The following is a 24,032-nucleotide window of genomic DNA, read 5'->3' as shown; positions in this document are numbered from 1 at the left end:
ATAAAATGTTTAAAGAAGAAGCCCACATCCCTAAGATCCCTATAAAACAAGGGCCATGGCCTGGGACCCAGTCAATAATTTGGGCTCTGGACAACCCCACAACCTCTCCTCATCAGAATGACAAGAAGGAGAAGCCCCCCCCAGCAAAGAAAAGACAGTGAGACTGTGGCCTCTGCCACAGAAATAATGGATATGGATGTAACCAAATTATCAGAAATGGAATTCAGAGTCACGATGCTCAAAATGATGAGTAGACTTGAAAAAAGTATTAAGGAAAAGGTTACTGAGAATATAGAATCCCTAAGGACAGAAATGAGAGTGAATCTGACAGAAATTAAAAATTCTATGAGCCAAATGCAGGCAAAACTAGAGGCTCTGACGGCCAGGGTCACCGAAGCAGAGGAAAGCGTTAGTGAATTGGAGGATGGGTTAATAGAGGAAAAAACCAAAATAGAAGCTGCTGTTAAAAAAATCCAAGCCCACGAATGTAGGTTACGGGAGATTACTGACTCAATGAAACGATCCAAAGTTAGAATCATCGGCATCCCCGAGAGGGTGGAGAAAAACAGAGGTCTAGAAGAGATATTTGAACAAATTGTAGCTGAAAACTTCCCTAATCTAGCGAGGGAAACAAACATTCGTGTCCAAGAGGCAGAGAGGACCCCTCCCAAGCTCAACCATGACAAACCTACGCCACGTCACGTCATAGTGCATATTCGCAAATATTAGATCCAAAGATACAGTACTGAAAGCGGCCAGGGCAAAGAAATTTCTCACGTACTAAGGCAAAGGCATCAGAATTACATCAGAGCGGTCTACACAGATCTGGAATGAGAAAAAGGGTTGGGGGAGCATATTTAAAGCTCTTTCAGAGAAAAACATGCAGCCAAGGATCCTTTATCCAGCAAGGCTGTCATTCAGAATTGATGGAGAAGTAAAGACGTTTCAGAATCGCCAGTCACTAACCAATTTCGTAACCACGAAACCAGCCCTACAGGAGATATTACGGGGGGTTCTATAAAAGTAAAAAGGCCCCAAGAGTGATATAGAACAGAAAGTCACAGCCAATACAAAGACTTTACTGGCAACATGGCATCATTAAAATCATATCTCTCAGTTCTTAGTGCAAATGTGAATGGTTTGAAGGCTCCCATAACAAGCCACAGGGTTGCAGATTGGATAAAAAGAAATGACCCATCCATTTGCTGTCTACAAGAGACTCATTTCGAACCCAAAGATGCATTCAGAATGAGAGTAAGGGGATGGAGTACCATCTTTCACGCAAATGGACCTCAAAAGAAAGCTGGGGTAGCAATTCTCATATCAGATAAATTGGATTTTAAACTACAGACTATAGTTAGAGACACAGAAGGGCACTATATTACTCTTAAAGGAAGTATTCAACAAGTGGATATGACAATTATAAATATATATGCCCCCAACAGGGGAGCAGCAAGATACACAAGCCAACTCTTAACCAGAATAAAGAGACATATAAATAAAATTCACTAATAGTAGGGGATCTCAACACTCCACTCTCAGAAATAGACAGACACCCTGGCAAAAACTAAGCAAAGAATCAAAGGCTTTGAAGGCCATACTCGATGAGCTGGACCTCATAGATATATATAGAACACTACACCCCAGAACCAAAGAATACTCATTCTATTCTAATGTCCATGGAACATTCTCAAGAATAGACCATGTTCTGGGACACAAAACAGGTCTCAACCGATACCAAAAGATTGAAATTATCCCCTGCATATTCTCAGACCACAACCTCTGAAATTGGAACTCAACCACAAGGAAAAATTTGGAAGAAACTCAAACACTTGGAGACTAAGAACCATCCTGCTCAGGAATGACTCGAAAAAGCCGGAAATCAAAAATCAAATTAAACAATTTATGGAGACCAATGAGAATGAAAACACAACGGTCCAAAACCTATGGGATACTGCAAAGGCAGTCCTAAGGGGGAAATACATAGCCATCCAAGCCTCACTCAAAAGAATAGAAAAATCTAAAATGCAGTTTTTATATTCTCACCTCAAGAAGCTGGAACAGCAACAGAGGGACAGGCCTAATCCACGCACGAGGAAGCAGCTGACCAAAATTAGAGCTGAAATCAATCAAGCAGAAACCAGAAGTACAGTAGAGCAGATCAACAGGACTAGAAGCTGGTTCTTTGAGAGAATCAATAAAATTGACAGCCCACTGGCAACACTTATCCAAAAGAAAAGAGAAAGGACCCAGATTATTAAAATTATGAATGAAAAAGGAGAGGTCACGATGAACACCATTGAAATTGGAAGGATTATTAGAAATTTTTATCAACAGCTATATGCCAATAAATTAAGCAATCTGGAAGAGATGGAATCCTTCCTGGAAACCTATAAACTACCAAGATTGAAACAGGAAGAAATTGATTCCTTAAACAGGCCAATTAATTATGAAGAAATTGAGTCAGTGATAAACAACCTTCCAAAAAACAAAACTCCAGGCCCGGATGGTTTTCCTGGGGAATTCTACCAAACATTCAAAGAAGAAATAATACCTATTCTCCTAAAGCTATTTCAAAAAATAGAAACAGAAGGAAAGCTACCAAACTCATTCTATGAGGCCAATATTACCTTGATCCCCAAACCAGGCAAAGACCCCCTCAAAAAGAAGAATTACAGAACGATCTCCCTAATGAATATGGACACCAAAATCCTCAACAAGATACTTGCTAATAGAATCCAACAGTACATTAAAAGGATTATCCATCACGATTAAGTGGGATTCATACCTGGGATGCAATGCAATTCGCAAATCAATCAGCGTGATACATCATATCAACAAGAAAAGACTCAGGAACCATATGATCCTCTCAATCGATGCCGAAAAAGCATTTGACAAAATACAGCATCCTTTCCTGATGAAAACCCTTCAGAGTGTAGGAATAGAAGGTACATTTCTCAATCTCATTAAAGCCATCTATGAAAATCCTACTGCAAATATTATTCTCAATGGGGAAAAGCTGGAAGCCTTTCCCTTAAGATCAGGAACTCGACAAGGATGCCCACTCTCGCCACTATTATTCAACATAGCACTAGAAGTCCTTGTAACAGCAATCAGACGACAAAAAGGGATCAAAGGTATTCAAATCGGCAAAGAAGAAGTCAAAATGTCTCTCTTCGCAGATGACATGATACTCTATATGGAAAACCCAAAAGCAGCCACTCCCAAACTATTAGAAGTTATAGAGCAATTCAGTAACGTGGCGGGATACAATATCAATGCTCAGAAATCAGTTGCATTTCTAACATGAATAACGAGACCGAAAAAAGAGAAATTAGGGAATCCATCCCTTTTACAATAGCACCAAAAACCATATGTTACCTTGGAATTAACTTAACCAGAGACGTAAAGGACCTATATTCTAGAAACTATAAATCACTCTTGAAAGACATTGAGGAAGACATAAAAAGATGGAAAGATATTCCATGCTCATGGATCGGAAGAATTAACATAGTTAAAATGTCCATGCTACCCAGAGCAATCTACACTTTCAATGCTATCCTGATCAAAACACGGAGGACATTTTTCAAAGAACTGGAACAAACAGTCCTTAAATTTGTATGGAAACAGAAAAGGCCCCGAATCTCCAAGGAACTGTTGAAAAGGAAAAACAAAGCTGGGGGCATCACAATGCCGGATTTCGAGCTGTACTACAAAGCTGTGATCACAAAGACAGCATGGTACTGGCACAAAAACAGACACATAGACCAATGGAACAGAATAGAGAACCCAGAAATGGACCCTCGGCTCTTTGGGCAACTAATCTTTGATAAAGCAGGAAAAAACATCCGGTGGAAAAAAGACAGTCTCTTCAATAAATGGTGCTGGGAAAATTGGACAGCTACATGCAAAAGAATGAAACTTGACCACTCTCTCACACCATACACAAAGATAAACTCCAAATGGATGAAAGACCTCGATGTGAGACAGGAATCCATCAGAATTCTAGAGGAGAACATAGGCAGCAACCTCTACGACATCGGCCAAAGCAACCTTTTCATGATACATCCCCAAAGGCAAGAGAAACAAAAGATAAAATGAATTTATGGGACTTCATCAAGATTAAAAGTTTCTGCAAAGCCAAGGAAACAGTCAGAAAAACTACGAGGCAGCCCACGGAATGGGAGAATATATTTGCAAATGACACTACAGATAAAGGACTGGTATCCAAGATCTACAAAGAACTTCTCAAACTCAATACACGAGAAACAAATAAACAAATCAAAAAATGGGCAGAAGATATGAATAGACACTTTTCCAATGAAGACATACAAATGGCTAACAGACACATGAAAAAATGTTCAAAATCATTAGCCATCAAGGAAATTCAAATCAAAACCACACTGAGATACCACCTTACGCCAGTTAGAATGGCAAAAATAGACAAGGCAAGAAACAACAATTGTTGGAGAGGATGTGGAGAAAGGGGAACCCTCCTACATTGTTGGTGGGAATGCAAGTTGGTACAGCCACTCTGGAAAACAGTGTGGAGGTCCCTTAAAAAGTTAAAAATTGAGCTACCCTATGATCCAGCCATTGCACTACTGGGTGTTTACCCCAAAGATACAGACGTAGTGAAGAGAAGGGCCATATGCACCCCAATGTTCATAGCAGCAATGTCCACAATAGCTAAATTGTGGAAGGAGCCGAGATGCCCTTCAACAGATGACTGGATTAAGAAGTTGTGGTCCATATATACAATGGAATATTACTCAGCTATCAGAAAGAACGAGTTCTCTACATTTGCTACAACATGGACGGCACTGGAGGAAATAATGCTAAGTGAAATAAGTCAAGCAGAGAAAGACAACTATCATATGATTTCTCTCATCTATGGAACATAAGAACTAGGATGATCAGTAGGGGAAGAAAGGGATAAAGAAAGGGGGGTAATCAGAAGGGGGAATGAAACATGAGAGACTATGGACTATGAGAAACAAATTGAGGGCCTCAGAGGGGAGGGGAGTGGGGGAATGGGATAGACCGGTGATGGGTAGTAAGGAGGGCACGTATTGCATGGTGCACTGGGTGTTATACACAACTAATGAATCATCGAGCCTTACATCGGAAATCGGGGATGTACCGTATGGTGACTAACATAATATAATAAAAAATCATTAAAAATCATAAAAATCATTAAAATCATTAAAAAATCATTAAGAAAAAAAGAAAGGTAGAAATAGTAAAACTATCCTTACTTGCAGATGATATAATGGTCTAGTAGAAAATCTCAGAGAATCTATAAAACAAACTCCCAGAACAAGTAAGTGAGTTCGACAAGATCACAGGTAACAAGATCAACAAAAAAGTCAATTGCATCTCTTCATACTAGCAATGAACATGAAAAAACCAAAATTAAAAATATGATATCATACAGTCATTCAGAAAAATAAAATACCTAGGTGTAAACCTAACAAAACAAATATAGGACTTATTGTTGGAAACTATAAACACTGATGAAAGAAATAAAAGATCCACATAAACAGGAAAAGAATATGTTCACAGGAGGCTCAATATAGTAAAAGTATCAGTTCTCCCCAAATAGTCCGACATTTAATGCAATTCCTATTACAAGCCTTGCAAGACATTTGTAGATACATGAAGAGTCTAAAATTTATATATGAAGGCAAAGATATCAGACTAGGTAAAACAATTTGGAAAAAGAATAAAGTAAGAGATATCACTCAAACTGTCACTAAAGCTTACTCTATAGCTACAATATTCAAGACTATGTGGCAATGAGAGAAGGACAGACATACAGACCAATGGAACAGAACGGTGAACCAAGAAATAGACTGATTTTTCACAGAAGTGCAAAAGCAATTTGGTGGAGGAAGGATGGCTTTTTTAACAAATGATGCTAGAGCAAATGGATATCTGTAGGCAAAAAACGAGAAAAAGAAAAAAGTGAACTTGACCTAAATATCACATTTTATAGAAAAATTACCTCAAAATGCACCTCAGACTTAAACATAAAATACAAATTGTAAAATGTAAATCTATAAAACTAGAGCACAGGAGAAAATCTGTATGAACTAAGGCTTGTGGAAGAATTCACAGATTTAACACCAAAAACATGATATATAAAATGAACAAACTAGACTTGATCAAAACTAAAAACTTTTGGTCTGTGAACAACCTTGTGAAGGGGATTAAAAGACATGCTGTAGACTGGCATAAAATACTGGCAAACCACACACCTGACAAATGATGCATATCTAAATTGCATAAAGAATTCCCAAAACTTAACAAAATGGGCAAAAGACTCAAACATTTCACTAAAGAGGAGACAGAGATAGCAGATAAACATATGAAAATACTGTTCAACATAACCAGCCATCAGGGAAATGCAAATTTAAGACACAATGAGTTACCACTATACACCCATCAGAACAGCCAAAATAAAAAACAGTGCTAACACCAAATGCTGGTGAGAATGCAGAAAAACTTGATCTTTCACACTTTATTGGTGGCATTGTAAAAAAGCAGAGTCACTCTGAAAACACCTTGGCAGTTTCTTAAGAAACCAGTCACTCACCATGCAACGTAGTTATCATACTCCTTGGCATTTATACTAGAGAAATGAAATTGTAGGTCTACACTAAACCTGTACACAACATTCACAGCAGCTTTTTTTTTTAAAGATTTATTTATTTATTTGAGAGAGAGAGCAAGCAGGCAGGGGGAGGGACAGAAGGAGAGGAAGACAAGCAGACTCCCTGCTGAGCTGAGCCAACGCAGGGCTTTATCCTAGGACCCTGAGATCATGACCTGAGCTGAAATCAAGAGCTGGATGCTTAACCGACTGAGCCACCCGGGCGCCTTCCCCCAGCAGCAGCTTTATTTGTACAGAGCCAAACCTGGAAACAACCAAAATGCCCTGCAATAGATGTACAGTTTGTCTTAAACACCTGTATATCCATACCATGGAATACAACTTTGTAATAAAAAGGAATGAACTATTGCTATACAGAAAAATTTGGATGGAACTAAAGGGTTTTATGCTGAATGAAAAAAATCAAAAGATCACATAAGTATGATATCATTTATATCAGTCTTGATGTGACAAAATTATAAACATGGAAAACAAATTAGTTATTGCCAGGAGTTAGGGATAGTGGTGAAGTTGGTGGAAAGGACGGGTATGACTATAAAAGGGTAGTAGGAGAGCAATCTCTGTGGTGATAGAATATTATGTACCTGATTTCAGGGGCTGTTACAGGAATCACTACATATGTGATAAAAAAGACAGAGCTATATACTTTGAACTACTGTCAATTTCTTGGTTTTGAAATTATAGGTACATAAAGGAAAATTATATGAAGTGTTCACAGGATCTCTCTGTACTATCTTTGCAAGTCCTGTGAATCTATAATTATTTCTAAATAAAAAGTTAAAAAAAAAACAGTATTAAAACTAACTAGGGACCTAAGACTGTTGAAAACTACTTCCTGGTCTCACAAGACAACATTAGAAATGGTTATTACCTTAAAGTTTATCTTAATGTGTCTTTCCAACTGCTTTACCATAAAAATATTTATTCTATTTCCTGAAAATTACTGAGTCACAAGAAAACAGAATATAGATAAATACAATCCCTAACATTTGTGGATTTAACCTCGACAGGTTTAGCTACTCAACAATAACCCCTCAAACCTATTTTATACACACACACACACACACACACACACACACACACACACACACACACACGGGGGAAGGAGAGGGAAAGAGGGAAAATGAGAGGGAGAGAAGATGAATTTGAATCAGATACTTTTTGGCATATATTTAGGGGAGTTAATCTGCTAGTGAGTACACCAAGATGACAGCACAGCATCCAAATTTCAATGTTGTTCCCCAATGGTCATCAAATATGAATGTTATGGGACAATCATATGCTACTGTGATATTTACAAATTTGGGAAACTGAATAAGTCGAAGGTTTAGTTTGACAAACTAGATGAGGGTTACAAAATAAAATTACTTCACACTCAGGCAGATATAATAATTTTTAGAAACATGGCAAACAGAATATAAAAACGAACTTACTTATTTAATCATACACTTTTATAACTTTACTGTACTCAACCATTCCTTTGTAAGCTCCCCCAGGCTATATGGATTATAAATACCTAACAGAATATACTCTTCCTATGGTCTAAATGGAATTTCTCTAGCCTTAACCCTAGGTGTAGCTGAAGACTCTGCCAGAATTAAAACATGTTTTACGTACACAGTATAATATCTTTTATGCTTTAAAACATTTACTAAGGCATACTCTGGCCTTGTCATTAAACTAACCCCATCTTCAACATTTTCTTAAAGACCATGCTTTCACACATGTATGTGTGTGTGTGTGCATATGTTTACATATAAATATTTCTCTTCCAAATGCAGTTCAAGTCTGTTAACTGCTAACAGGTGAAAGCAGTATCAACAACACATATACAACACACCTCATGCCTACAGTGGTTTAAAGTATATGATTCAAATCTCTGCAGAAGATAAAGAGATCAGGAATACTTCGTTAACGTTAAAAGTTTCTACCAGATTTGTCACCAAAAATGATATAAAATGGCCAATAAGTACATGAAAGGATGCTTGGTATCAATTATCATTAGGGAAATGCAAACTAAAATCACATGAAATGCCATTACATACCTATTAGAATGAGTAAAATAATTTTTAAAAAACCACAATAATACCAAGTGCTAACAAGGACACACAGCAACTGAAACTCCCATACATTGGTGATGGGAATGCAAAATTGTACAACTTTGGAAAACTGGCAGTTTCTTACAAAGCTAAACACAAACTTACCATACAAACCAGCAATTCACTCCTAGAAATATCAATAGGTCACACAAAAATTTACACCTACACATGCCTAAACAAACTGTAATAATCCATATAATGGAATACTACTCAACAATAAAACAAACTATTAACATATGCAATAAAATGGATAAATCTCAAATATCTTGCTAAATGAAAGAAGTGAGACTTAAAAGGCTCCAACTCTCTATGATTCCATGCATGAATTTCTCGAGATGCGATGAAACCATTTTATATCTTTATCTTGCATTTGTCAAAAACTGTAGAAATATGTAATGAGTGAATTTTACTGTTTATAGATTTAAACTTTTTTTTTTATTTTTAAAAAGATTTTATTTATTTGAGGGAAAGAGAGTGCAAGATAGCACGGTGGGGATGGGGGCAGACGGACAAGCAGACGCCAAGAGAGCCTGAGGGTTTGATCTCACCACCCTGAGATCATGTCCTAAACTGAAATCAAGAGCAGGCTGCTTAACTGACTGAGCCACCCAGGCGTCCCAGATTTAAAATTATTTTTTAAAAACTCTGTACAAACAAAAAATGTTTCCTACCTCACATTAGTTTCATCATTAAATTCTTCAGCCCATTTTTTCCTTGATTGTGCAGTAGTAGAACCATCTAAACGGTAATAGTCAATGTTTCGCAGCCACTTCCCTTCACCTGAAAATTTAACAAGAAAAGATTTGCTATATATTGTTCTGCTAGTAGTAACAGATTTTCTTCCCTGCTCACCACTTAAAATCTGGTCATATATATTTTATTTGCATAGTAAAACATATTTTTTAATCAAAGTATAATTCACTATATTAACAAATAAATTCACCACAGATTTATTTCCAATAGATACTGAATAGCAAAGATACTTTTAAAAAGTATTTCATCTACATGTGACTTTCTTAAAAGATTTCCTTGATTAGAAACCTTTAAAACTGTCAAAAGAATAAGGTTAAACGGCATTATGTTCATGAAGCTTGCTTTAAATTAAATATGTAAATGGCCAGGTTTCCTCCCTTACTAACAAGTTGATACTGATCAACTTTTGGACAGTGAGGTGAAAATTTACCCAAGACTTACATTAAAACTAATATACCAAATTAAGCACTTACGACATTTTTATATTTTATTATACATAATTTCCATTCCAGTTCTTTTAATTGTAAACATAATATTACTATTTCCCCTCCAGAGTCACATCCTAGAATCTTAACATAAAAACAAGTTGACAAAACTGAGATTTAGATCTTTCAGCAAACATTTTTACTTAAATTTAGTACTTAGTTTAAAAGGTGCTTTTCAACATGTTTATTACTTACCTATATCTTTACTTATATTGAAAACTTGGAATTTCCTTGCTGAAAATTTGGCAATTGGTAAGAAAGTCTATTTATTTATCTATGGTTTTTTTTTTTCTTTCAATTGGAAAAAAAAGGCATACACAGCTAAAGAAAAAAGAATTTGAGATAGATGGTCGGATAAAAGAGAGGCTGGAGTCACATTTTCATTAATTGTTCACCTGAACAGGGTAATTATTAAAGTTAATATGCTAATCATAAATAAATAAAATATGATATTAATATTTTTCAAGTATTTCAACATACTCACCTTTCTCTGCTCCAACACTTAAAAAGTGATAAAGTCAGCACAGGTTAGTCACCAAAAATATAGATTTTTAAAAAAAATCGCAGGTTCACCATTTATTAGCATTTTCATTTAGAAAAATGTGAAAATGTGTTTATCTCTAGAAATGGAGATAAGCTGAGCACCTACTACATAGGGTTAGTGTCTTTTTAAATGAGTTGATATAAGGAAAAAAAACCCTTAGAACAGTGCCTGTCACATAGTAATTAAGCTCACTGAGTACTTAATATTATCACCCAAGATCCCATATCTAATTGTATCTGTCTCTACTAGGGCACATTTATATGTGATCATCTCTATAACATGATTTCCTATAATACCTCTTGAGCCTAGTTTAATGTCCAGTATACTGTAGTAGTAGTAGTAGTAGTAGTAGTAGTAGTAGTAGTAGTAGTAGTAGTAGTGATACAAAAGATAAACTGAACTGATTAATAGTTTAATGTTTGCTGAAGATAATTTATTAAATTAAATATAAACTAAACCATATGGAAAAATATTCAACCTTGCCAGTGGTCAGAAAAATACAAATTAAAACAATGACAATTGTTTTTACCCATTAAAGATGGGGAAAATGTAATTATAGTACTACAGTATATAGTAAAATGGGTATTTTCCATTTATTCATGATAGAATAAATTGATAAAACTTTTCTGGTACTTTGTCTTTCAGATAATGAAGCACTGCCAGAACATTGAACTGAACTAATTAATAATAGATATCAGAAAAATCAATTTAAGCCAACATTATACTTAACCATAGTCAAATAAGGAACACATATATACACTACCCATATATATGTTAAAGACATATCAATAAGGAGGGGCCTTAGAAATAAAGAAGGGGGGAGCGCCTGGGTGGCACAGCAGTTAAGCGTCTGCCTTCGGCTCAGGGCGTGATCCCGGCGTTCTGGGATCGAGCCCCACATCAGGCTCCTCCGCTATGAGCCTGCTTCTTCCTCTCCCACTCCCCCTGCTTGTGTTCCCTCTATCGCTGACTGTCTCTATCTCTGTCGAATAAATAAACAAAATCTTGAAAAAAAAAAAGAAATAAAGAAGGGGGCAATGATAAAAAGTGCCAGTATATACCTAGCACTTAAATGTAATGGGCACATAAAAAATGCATCACCAGAGCATGACTCTCTATGGAAAATAACTGAAGAATATCCAGGTAAGGGCAATGTATTACCCTGACAGTTCAGCAAATATTTACTATGGACCTACTACATGTCCAGTTCTGTGAGGGACATCAGTAAAGCCTGACCTGACCAATTTACATATTGTCCCCCCAAAATCCCTATCACCTTTAAAGTATTTCATTATTTCTCCATTGCATTTTTAAACTATACATTTCCTGTTTGTTTCTTATTGGTCTTCCTTAGCAAACATGTAGCCTCTAGGAGGTTAGGGACATGTTCTTTTTTGTTAGCTTCTTTATCCTTAGCATCTAGACTGTGCCTTGCATGTGGTAGGTACCCTATACTTACAAAATGAAATGAACCCTAGAATACTTTATGGGTTCTGTAAACAGCTAATTTGAGGTGTGCTAATGAGGCAGTGGCTTAGTGATGACTCTTAACCCCAGTTAGGGAAGGAGGAAAGAATTCTTCACTTCTTTAGCAACCCAGGCCCAATGTACTAATATTCCATGTAAGATTTTGCTTGGGGAAAAAAAGGAATTCTACTTTTTTTACTAGGTAAATGTCTTAGTAAACCAATGACATAGTATGTGGTACAGTATCAAATAAAGAGCAAATGCTCCTTTTCACTACAGTGACCTAAGCAACCAATGCACCTGTCTAAAAGTAAAGATACTACTTGCCTATAACTTGCACAGGATGTTATTAGGGTTTTATTTCCTAAAAATAAATATATTTAAAATGACTACAATAAGAGAAAGTATCATCAAAAGAATTAGAAAATTAAAATTAAAAACAATACCACTATATTCCAAGAGTACTCAGGGTACCATTAGACAAAAAAAAGAAAAGGTCACAATACATTTTTTCACAGAACTAGAACAAAGAATCCTAAAATTTGTATAGAACCACAAAAGATGCCAAATAGTCAAAGCCACCCTGAGAAAGAAGAACAAGGCTGGAGGTATCATGCTCCCTGATCTCAAACTATACTACAAAGATATAGTCATCAAAACAGTATGGTACTAGGGGCGCCTGGGTGGCTCAGTCATCAAGCGTCTGCCTTCGGCTTAAGTCATGATCCCAGGGTCCTGGGATCAAGCCCCGCATTAGGCTCCCTGCTCAGCGGGAAGCCTGCTTCTCCTTCTCCCACTCCCTCTGCTGGTGTTCCCTCTCTTTAACCTGAAGAAATTTTTAAAAATATACTCTCATCAAGGTACCTACAGTAGACTACCTGTAATAGTGAAAAATTTCACATAATAATCCTGATGTATAATAATGGAGAAATTATGATTTTACTGGACAGATTATTATAGAGCTGAAAGTGATATAACATCATATATGGAGGGACTTCAAAATGTCTATGAAATCAGTGAAAAAAAACAAAATTATTTATGGGGAGAGGGTCTTCTGATATGACAACATAAGGAGCTTCATGGACTTGCTCCCCAGCAAAAGTGAAAATTTTAAAATGGTGGTGATGGTTCCACAGTAATATGGGTGTGCCTAATATCATAGAACTATACACTTAAAAATGATCAAAATGGTGAAGACCTGTTTCCCTTCCTGTATCTCCCCTCCCAATTTGGCTTTTTTTTTTCTATTAATTGATTAGGGGAAATATAGTTGTGGCATACTGAGGAGCTTTCTGAGATAGTCTGAGGCAGACAGATTAGAACAACTCCTTCTTAAATCACAGAAATACTGCCCCTCAATTTCCTGGGCATTTAATTTTTTTGTCTTTAATATCTGTATTCACCATTAGACTATTCCTCAAGAAAGGGACAACTGTGTTTCCTAGTTGTTGGCAGAACAGTTGGTAGGTACTCATCAATTTTTTAAAAATTTAATGTCCATTAATTTTATATATAAATCTGTCTTGCCGAGTAAACAAATTAGGAAGTTTTAAGTTTCTTGTCCCATATCTTTTATCAGTTTTTTAAAATTTGCATTTTTAATAAAAGACAGCTAGAAAGATTTGGTGCAAAACAAAACAAAAAAAACTCCTGTTTTACCCGACCTCCACTAGCAGCTGGCTATATAACTTCTTCCATTATGGTTAAAAAAACAAAACAAAACAAAAAAACCCACCACAACACATGCCATAGAATTTACCATCTTAACCATTTTAAGTGTATAGTTCAGTTGTGTTAACAGATCTCCAGAACTTTTTAAACTTGCAAACTGAAACTCTATACCCACGAAACAACAACTCCCCATTCTCTCCTTCCCCACAGTAAGCACCATTCTACTTTGTTTCTGTGAATCTGAATACTTTAGATATGCTAAGTAAATGAAATCACACAGTATTCACCTTTTTTTGTGCTGGTTTATTTCACTTAAGATAATGTCTTCAGGGTTGTAGCATGTGACAAAACTTCCTTCAAGAGCTGAAAAATATTCCACTGTGTATATACCACATTTTGTTTATCCATTCATCCACCAATATACACCTGGATTGTTTCTCCCTTTTCATTATTGTGAATAATGTGGCTATGAATAAGGGTGTACAAATATCTTTTTAAGACCATGTTTTCAATTCTTTTGGGTATATACCCAGAAGTAGTATTGTTGGATCATGTAATTCTAGTTTTAGTCTTCTGAGGAACTGCCATACTGATTTCCCCAGTGACTGTATCATTTTACATTCCTACCAAGAATGCACAAACGTTCCAAATTCTCCATATCATCACCAACCTGTTATTTACTGAGTTTTTTTTGAGAGCAGCCATTCTAATAGTGTGAGGTTATATCTCCTTGTGGTTTTGATTTGCGTTTCTCTGAAGATTAATGATGTTGGGCATATTTTCATGTGCTTGTAGGTCACTTGTATATTATTTTTAGAGAAATGTCCATTTGAATCTTTTGCCCATTTTTTTGAATCAGGTTATCTGTTTGTTGTTGAATTATAATAGTTCTTTATGTATTCTGAATATTAACCCCTGACAAAATACATGATTTGCAAATGTTTTCTCCTATTCGGAAGGTTGCTTTTTCACTCTCACAAAATGTTAAATTTTATGTTATATATATTTTACAATACTGTTGTTGAAGATGATGATGATAAAAACTACCCACAAGAAAAACCCAGGTCCAGATGGCTTCACTGCTAAATTTTGGCAGACACTTGAAGAACTCATACCAATGCTTCCCAAACTCTTTCAAAACATAGGAAAAGGATGGAGCACCAGGGTGGCTCACTTGTTAAGTGTCTGCCTTCAGCTCAGGTCATGATTCCGGTGTCCTGGGAACAAGCCCCGCAATGGGCTCCCTGCTCAGTGGGAAACCTGCTTCTCCCTCCCCCACACCCCCTGCTTGTGTTCTCTCTCTCTCTCTCAAATAAATAAATAAATAAAATCTTTTTTAAAAAATAGGAAAAGGAATACTTCCCAACTCATTAAATGAGGCCAGTATTAGCCTTGTACCAAAACCAAGGATATTAGAAGAAAACAAAACTGAAAAATATTATATCTTATGAATAAGGATTCACAAATCCTCAAAAAAATACTAGTGAACAGAATCCAGCAACATGTAAAGAGAATTATACACCATAACCAAGTAGGATTTATCCCAGGTATGCAAGGTTGGTTTAACATATGACATTTAAACTAATGCACCAGGGAGTTAAGATGGCAGAGGAGTAGGGGACCCCTTTTTCAGCCGGTACCGAGTCGAGTTGGATACATACCAGAACAGCCTGAACATCCACGGAATCAGCCTGAGACGCAGAAAGATACATCTGGATCTCTACAAATGAACATCTCCAGAGCTGAGTACTGAGGTATGAAGCAGGGAGCCGTGAAACTGCGCAGAGATATCGGAAGATAAACGGAAGGGGGAGGGAGCCGCCACGTTCGGGCGCCGGGAAGCGGTAGCCACCTGCACGGGGGAGCGAGGGGACTCGTGGACCGGCACCCACGAGAGAGCAGACTGAGAACGTGAGCCGGGAACGTGCGCCACCAGACTGAAACAGAGCTCCGGTGTGCTCACTGGAACCAGACTGAGACCGGGAGCTCCGGGAGTGCACGGGGGCGGCTGGCAGTGTTAGAAACACAAAGGACAGAGACGCACGGGCCCTGGAAGTGAGGGTTGGCATGCCGGGTGTGGGGCGCACATCCTGGGATGCTGCAGGGTTGAGCAGCACCAACAGTAACAGAGTTAAAGTAGCCAGAACATCAGTGGAGAATGGTCCGCGATTCCTCTGTTCTGAGACAGAGGCTGAGATTCGTCCACTGCTGCGCTGACTCTCAGAAGAGGCACAGCAAACCGCCAGGGAAAGCCTCCAGAGAACAAAAGCCTGGAAATGCCGGCTCACAGTGTGCCCATCCCCATCCCACCTCGCAGGGGACATGGAGACTCTACCCAAACAGGGTTACCTGAGTATTGGTGTGGAAGGACCCTCACCCAGAAGGCAGGCTGAAAAATCAAGAAGCCCACATCCCTAAGATCCCTATAAAACAAGGGTGCACGGCCTGGGTCCCGGTCAATAATTTGGGCTCTGGACAACCCCACAACCTCTCCTCATCAGAATGACGAGAAGGAGAAATCCCCCCCAGCAAAGAAAAGGCAATTAGTCTGTGGCCTCTGCCACAGAATTAATGGATATGCATATAATCAAATTATCAGAAATGGAATTCAGAGTAACAATGGTCAAGATGACCTGTAGACTTGAAAAAAGTATTAACGAAAATGTTAGTGAGAATATAGAATCTCTAAGGGCAGAAATGAGAGCGAATCTGGCAGAAATTAAAAATTCTATGAGCCAAATGCAGTCAAAACTAGAGGCTCTGACGGCCAGGGTGAATGAGACAGAAGAACGTATCAGCAAATTGGAGGATGGGTTAGTAAAAGAAAAAGCTAAAATAGAATCTGGACTCAAAAAAATCCACGCTCAGGAATGTAGGTTACGGGAAATTACTGACCCAATGAAATGTTCCAATGTCAGAATCATTGGCATCCCCGAGGGGGTGGAGAAAAACAGAGGTCTAGAAGAGATATTTGAACAAATTGTAGCTGAAAACTTCCCTAATCTAGCAAGGGAAACAAGCATTCGTGTCCAAGAGGCAGAGAGGGCCCCTCCCAAGCTCAACCACGACAAACCAATGCCACGTCACATCATAGTGCATTTTGCAAATATCAGATCCAGGGATACAGTACTGAAAGCGGCCAGGGCAAAGAAATTTCTCACGTACCAAGGCAAAGGTATCAGAATTGCGTCAGACCTGTCTACACAGACCTGGAATGAGAGAAAGGGTTGGGGGGGCATTTTTAAAGCTCTTTCAGAGAAAAACATGCAGCCAAGGATCCTTTATCCAGCAAGGCTGTCATTCAGAAGGATGGAGAAATAAAGACCTTCCAGAATCGCCAGTCATTGACCAATTTCGTAACCACGAAACCAGCCCTACAGGAGATATTAAGGGGGGTTCTATAAAGGTAAAAAAGCCCCAAAAGTGATACACAACAGAAAGTCACAATCGATAGAAACAAAGACTTTACTGGCAACATGGCATCATTAAAATACTATCTCTCAATAATCAGTCTCAATGTAAATGGCCTAAGAGCTCCCATAAAACACCACAGGGTTGCAGATTGGATAAAAAGACATTACCCATCCATTTGCTGTCTACAAGAGACTCATTTTTTTTTTAAGATTTTTATTTATTTATTTGACAGAGATAGAGACAGCCAGCGAGAGAGGGAACACAAGTAGGGGGAGTGGGAGAGGAAGAAGCAGGCTCATAGAGGAAGAGCCTGACGTGGGGCTCGATCCCGGAACGCCGGGATCACGCCCTGAGCCGAAGGCAGACGCTTTAACCGCTGTGTCACCCAGGCGCCCCATACAAGAGACTCATTTTGAATCTAAGGATACATACAGACTGAAAGTAAAGGGATGGAATATCATCTTTCACGCCAATGGACCTCAAAAGAAAGCTGGGGTAGCAATTCTCATATCAGACAGATTGGATTTTAAACTAAAGACTACAGTTAGAGACACAGAAAGGCACTATATTATCCTTAAAGGATGTACCCAACAAGTGGATATGACAATTATAAATATATATGCCCCCAACAGGGGAGCAGCAAGATACACAAGCCAACTCTTAACCAGAATAAAGAGAAATATAGAGAAAAATATGGTAATAATTGGGGACCTCAACACTCCACTATCAGAAATAGAAAGAACACCCATGCAAAAAATCAACACAGAAACAAGGGCTTTGAATGCCATACTCGACGAGCTCGACCTCACAGATATATATAGAACACTACACCCCAGAACCAAAGAATACTCATTCTATTCTAATGCCCATGGAACACTCTCAAGAATAGACCATGTTCTGGGACACAAAACAGGTCTCCACTGACACCAAAAGACTGAAATTGTTCCCTGCATATTCTCAGACCACAACGCTTTGAAATTGGAACTCAAGCACAAGGAAAAATTTGGAAGAAACTCAAACACTTGGAGACTAAGAACCATCCTGCTCAGGAAGGACTCGATAAACCAGAAAATCAAAAATCAATTTAAACAGTTTATGGAGACCTAAATAAAAACACAACGGTCCACAACCTATGGGACACTGCAAAGGCAGTCCTAAGAGGAAAATACATAGCCATCCAAGCCTCACTCAAAAGAATACAAAAATCTAAAATGCAGTTTTTATTTTTCTCACCTCAAGAAGCTGGAATAGCAACAGAGGGACAGACCTAATCCACGCACGAGGAAGCAGTTGACCAAGATTAGAGAAGAAAGCAATGAATTAGAAACCAGGAGTACAGTAGAGCAGATCAATAGAACTAGAAGGTGGTTCTTTGAGAGAATCAATAAAATTGTCACACCACTGGCAAGACTTATTCAAAAGAATAGAGAAAGGACCCAAATTAATAAAATTACGAATGAAAACGGAGAGGTCACAACCAACACCAATGAAATTTGTAGGACTATTAGAAACTTTTATCAACAGCTTTATGCCAATAAATTAAGCAATCTGGAAGAGATGGAGGACTTTCTGGAAACCTATGAACTACCTAGACTGAAACAGAAAGAAACTGATTTTTTAACAGGCCAATTAATTATGAAGAGATTGAGTCAGTGATAAACAACCTTCCAAATACCAAAACTCCAGGCCCGGACGGTTTTCCTGGGGAATTCTACCAAACATTCAAAGAAGAAATAATACCTATTCTCCTAAAGCTATTTCAAAAAATAGAAACAGAAGGAAAGCTACCAAACTCATTCTATGAGGCCAATATTACCTTGATCTCCAAACCAGGCAAAGTCCCCATCAAAAAAGAGAATTACAGACCGATTTCCCTAATAAACATGGACGGCAAAATCCTCAACAAGATCTTGGCTAACAGAATCCAACAGTACATTAAAAGGATTATCCATCATGACCAAGTGGGACTCATCGCTGGGATGCAAGGGTGGTTCAACATTCGCAAATCGATCAGTGTCAAAGATTTTATCCAGAAGGAAAAAGCCAAAAATCATACGATTCTCTCAATAGATGCAGAAAAAGCATTTGACAAAATACAGCATCCTTTCCTGATTAAAACCCTTCAGAGTGTAGGGATAGAGGGTACATTCCTCAATCTCATAAAAACCATCTATGAAAAGCCTACAGCAAATATCATTCTCAATGGGGAAAAGCTGGAAGCCTTTCCCTTAAGATCAGGAACACGACAAGGATGCCCACTCTCGCCACTATTATACAACATAGTCTAGAATTCCTTGGAAGAGCAATCAGACAACAAAAAGGGATAAAAGGTATCCAAATCGGCAAAGAACAAGTCAAAATGTCTCTCTTCACAGATGACATGATACTCTATATGGAAAACCCAAAAGAAGCCACTCCCAAACTATTAGAAGTTATAGAGCAATTCAGTAATGTGGCAGGATACAAAATCAATGCTCAGAAATCAGTTGCATTTCTATACACGAACAATGAGACTGAAGAAAGAGAAATTAGGGAATCCATCCCATTTACAATAGCACTAAAAACCATACGTTATCTTGGAATTAACTTAAGCAGAGACGTAAAGGACCTATATTCTAGAAACTACAAATCACTCTTGAAAGACATTGAGGAACACACAAAAAGATGGAAAAATATTCCATGCTCATGGATCGGAAGAATTAAGAGTTAAAATGTCCATGCTACCCAGAGCAATCTACACTTTCAATGCTATCCTGATCAAAATACTGAGGACATTTTTCAAGGAACTGGAACAAATAGTCCTTAAATTTGTATGGAACCAGAAAAGGCCCCGAATCTCCAAGGAACTGTTGAGAAGGAAAAACAAAGCTGGGGGCATCACAATGCCGGATTTCGAGCTGTACTACAAAGCTGTGATCACAAAGACAGCATGGTACTGGCACAAAAACAGACACATAGACCAATGGAACAGAATAGAGAACCCAGAAATGGATCCTCGGCTCTTTGGGCAACTAATCTTTTATAAAGCAGGAAAAAACATCCGGTGGAAAAAAGACAGTCTCTTCAATAAATGGTGCTGGGAAAATTGGACAGCTACATGCAAAAGAATGAAACTTGACCACTCTCTCACACCATACACAAAGATAAACTCCAAATGGATGAAAGACCTCGATGTGAGACAGGAATCCATCAAAATCCTAGAGGAGAACATAGGCAACAACCTCTACGACATCGGCCAAAGCAACCTTTTCATGACACATCTCCAAAGGCAAGAGAAACAAAAGAAAAAATGAACTTGTGGGACTTCATCAAGATAAAAAGCTTCTGCAAAGCCAAGGAAACAGTCAAAACAACTAAGAGGCAGCACACGGAATGGGAGAAGATATTTGCAAATGATGCTACAGATAAAGGACTGGTATCCAAGATCTACAAAGAACTTCTCAAACTCAATACACGAGAAACAAATAAACAAATCATAAATTGGGCAGAAGGTATGAACAGACACTTTTCCAATGAAGACATACAAATGGCTAACAGACACATGAAAAAATGTTCAACATCATTAGCCATCAGGGAAATTCAAATCAAAACCACACTGAGATACCACCTTACGCCAGTTAGAATGGCAAAAATAGACAAGGCAAGAAACAACAATTGTTGGAGAGGATGTGGAGAAAGGGGAACCCTCCTACATTGTTGGTGGGAATGCAAGTTGGTACAGCCACTCTGGAAAACAGTGTGGAGGTCCCTTAAAAAGTTAAAAATTGAGCTACCCTATGATCCAGCCATTGCACTACTGGGTGTTTACCCCAACGATATAGTCGTAGTAAAGTGAAAGGCCATATGCACCCCAATGTTTATAGCAGCAATGTCCACAATAGCTAAATCGTGGAAGGAGCCGAGATGCCCTTCAACAGATGACTGGATTAAGAAGTTGTGGTCCATATATACAATGGAATATTACTCAGCTATCAGAAAGAACGAGTTCTCTACATTTGCTACAACATGGACGGCACTAGAGGAGATAATGCCAAGTGAAATAAGTCAAGCACAGAAAGACAATTATCATATGATTTCTCTCATCTATGGAACATAAGAACTAGGAAATCGGTAGGGGAAGAAAGGGATAAAGAAAGGGGGGGTAATCAGAAGGGGGAATGAAGCATGAGAGACTATGGAGTCTGAGAAACAAACTGAGGGCTTCAGAGGGGAGGGGGGTGGGGGAATGGGATAGGCTGGTGATGGGTGGTGGAGAGGGCACGTATTGCATGGTGCACTGGGTGTTATACGCAACTAATGAATCATTGAACTTTACATCAGAAACCAGGGATGTACTGTATGGTGACTAATATAATAAAAAAAATTTTTTAAAAAGTAATGCACCAGATCAGTAGAATTTTAAAAACCCGTATGATCATCTCAATAGATGAGAGATAGCATTTGACAATATCCAATACCGTTCATGATAAAAAAAAAAATTAAAAACTGGAAATAGAAGGGAACTTCTTCAATTTGATAAACAGCATTATGAAAAAACTGCAAATAACACCATTCTAATGGGGAAAGATCAGATGCTTTCCCCCCAAGATTCAGAACAAGAAAAGGATGTTTGCTCTTGCCACTTCACTGTACTAGAGGTACTAACCACGGAAATTGGGCAAGAAAAAGAAATAGAAGTAATCCACATTGGAAAGGAAAAAGTAAATTATCTCTAATTGTAAATGATATGATCCTGTAAATGGAAAATCCTTTAAATATCCACTTAAAAACTATTAGGACTAATAAATGAGTTAATATACAAAACTCAATTTTTTAAACATTTACCAGGAAGAATCCAAAAATATAATTAAGAAAATTCCATTTTCAGTACCATCAAAAAGAATAAAACAAGTAAGAATAAATTTAACACATGACATTTAAAATGTATACACTAAAAACCACAAAATACTGGTGAAAGAAAATTAAAGACCTAAACAAATGCTAAAACCTCTTATGTTCATGGATCAGAAGACTTAATATTAAGATGGCAATACTTCCTAAAATGAAATACAGACTCAATGTAATCCCTATCAGAATCTTAACCAGAATCCCTATGCTGATTTCTCTGTAGAAATGTACAAGGTGATTCTAAAATTCATATGGAATTGCCAGGGACTCAGAATAGCCAAAACAATCTTGAAGAGGAATAAAGTAGGACTTACTTTCAAAATTTACTTTCAAAGCAACAGTAGTAATCAAGGCAGTGTGATACTGGCAAGGACTGACATAGATCAATGGAATAGAACTAAGAGTCAAGAAATGGGTCTGTATGATCAACTGATTTTCAACAAGGGTGCCAAGACCATTAAATAGGGAAAGAATAGTCTTTTCAAGAAATAGTGCTAGGACAACCGAACAGCCACAGCAAAAGATTGATGTTGGACCTTTATCTCATGCGATATATAAAAATCAAAATGGATTAAAAGCCTAAATATTAAGAGCTAAAGCTATATAATTTTTTGAAGGGAGAGGGAGCATAGGGATGACTCTTCATGAACCTGGATTTGGCAACAGTTTTTTAGATATAACACCAAAAGCACAAATAACAAAAGAAAAAATAGATCTCCTGGATTCCATCAAAATGAAGAACTTCTATCTACCAAAGGACACTACCAAGAAAGTGAAAAGATAACCCACAAAATAAGAGAAAATATTTGTGAATCATATATCTGATAAGAGCCTGGTATGCAGAAAATGTAAAACAAACCCAAAAAATTCAACTCAATAACAAGACAAATAACTAAATTCAAAAATGGGCAAAGGACCTGAATAAACATTTTTCCAACGATATACAAGAAGTCAACAAGAACATGAAAAGATGCTCAACATTATTAGTCATTAGAGAAATACAAACCAAAATCACAATGAGATACCACTTCATGGCCACTAGGATGGCTTTACAGGCAGCCTCATTTTATTGTGCTTTATGCCACTTCTCACATAACCATGTGTGTTTTTTGTTTTGTTTTGTTTCGTTTTGTTTTGTTTTTACAAACTGAACGTTTGTGGCAACCCTGCGTCGAGCAAGTCTACTGGAGCATTTGCTCACTTTGTGTCTCTGTCACATTTTGGTAATTCCAACAATATTTCAAACTTTTTCATCATTATTATTACATTTGTTATGATGACCAGTAAAATCTGACATTACTATTGTAACTATTTTGGGGTGCAATAAATTGCACCCACTAAAAACAGAGAACTTCACCAATAAATGTGTTCTGACTGTACCACCAAGCAGCTGACCCCCCCCCCCCACCTCTCTCCCTCTCTTCAGGCCTATTTCCCAAGACACAACAATATTAAAATTAGGCTGATTAATAACCCTACACCTTCTGGGTGTTCAAGTAAGAGGAAGAGTCGCATGTATCTCATTTTAAGTCAAAAGCTAGAAATGATTAAGCTTAATGAGGAAGGCATGTGACAGATGAGATGGGCCTAAAGTTAGGCCTCTTGTGCCAGTTAGCCAAGTTGTGAATGCAAAGGAAAACTTCTTGAAGGAAATTAAAAGTGTTACTCCAGTGAACACATGAATGATTAAAAAGGCAAAACAGTCCTATTGCTGATATGGAAAGTTTTAGTGGTCTGGACAGAAGATCAAACCAGTCACGACATTTCCTAAGGCAAAGCCTAATCCAGAGCAAGTCCCTAACTCTCTCCAGTTCTATGAAGGCTGAGAGAGGTGAGGAAGTTACAGAATAAAAGTTTAAAACAAGCAGACGTTGATTCATGAGGTGTAAAGAAAGTGGTCTCCATAACAGAGAAGTGCAAGGTGAAGCAACAAGTGCTAATGTAAAAGCTGCAGCAAGTTATCCAGAAGATCTAGCTAAGATAATTAATGAAAGGGGCTATACTAAACAATAGAATTTTCTATGTAGACAAACAGC

The 24,032-nt window shown here is 37.7% G+C and overlaps 1 protein-coding gene across 7 annotated transcripts in view; it reads right to left on the bottom strand.

Annotated features, from left to right (window-relative positions):
• The window catches only part of ATRX (ATRX chromatin remodeler), a 331,172-nt gene that overhangs the window by 44,250 nt on the left and 262,890 nt on the right, over positions 1-24,032 (bottom strand). For all 7 annotated transcript variants that reach the window (XM_087860258.1, XM_045801308.2, XM_045801311.2 and 4 more), the window contains one exon: positions 9,447-9,555. In XM_087860258.1, the coding sequence (XP_087716384.1) occupies positions 9,447-9,555 (109 nt within the window). The remainder of the gene's footprint in view (positions 1-9,446; positions 9,556-24,032) is intronic.

Source organism: Ursus americanus, chromosome X (genome assembly GCF_024610735.1).
Source record: "Ursus americanus isolate L20-20 chromosome X, mUrsAme1.1.p, whole genome shotgun sequence".
Lineage (NCBI taxonomy): Eukaryota > Metazoa > Chordata > Mammalia > Carnivora > Ursidae > Ursus > Ursus americanus.
This window is presented reverse-complemented; position numbering and strand designations above follow the sequence as displayed.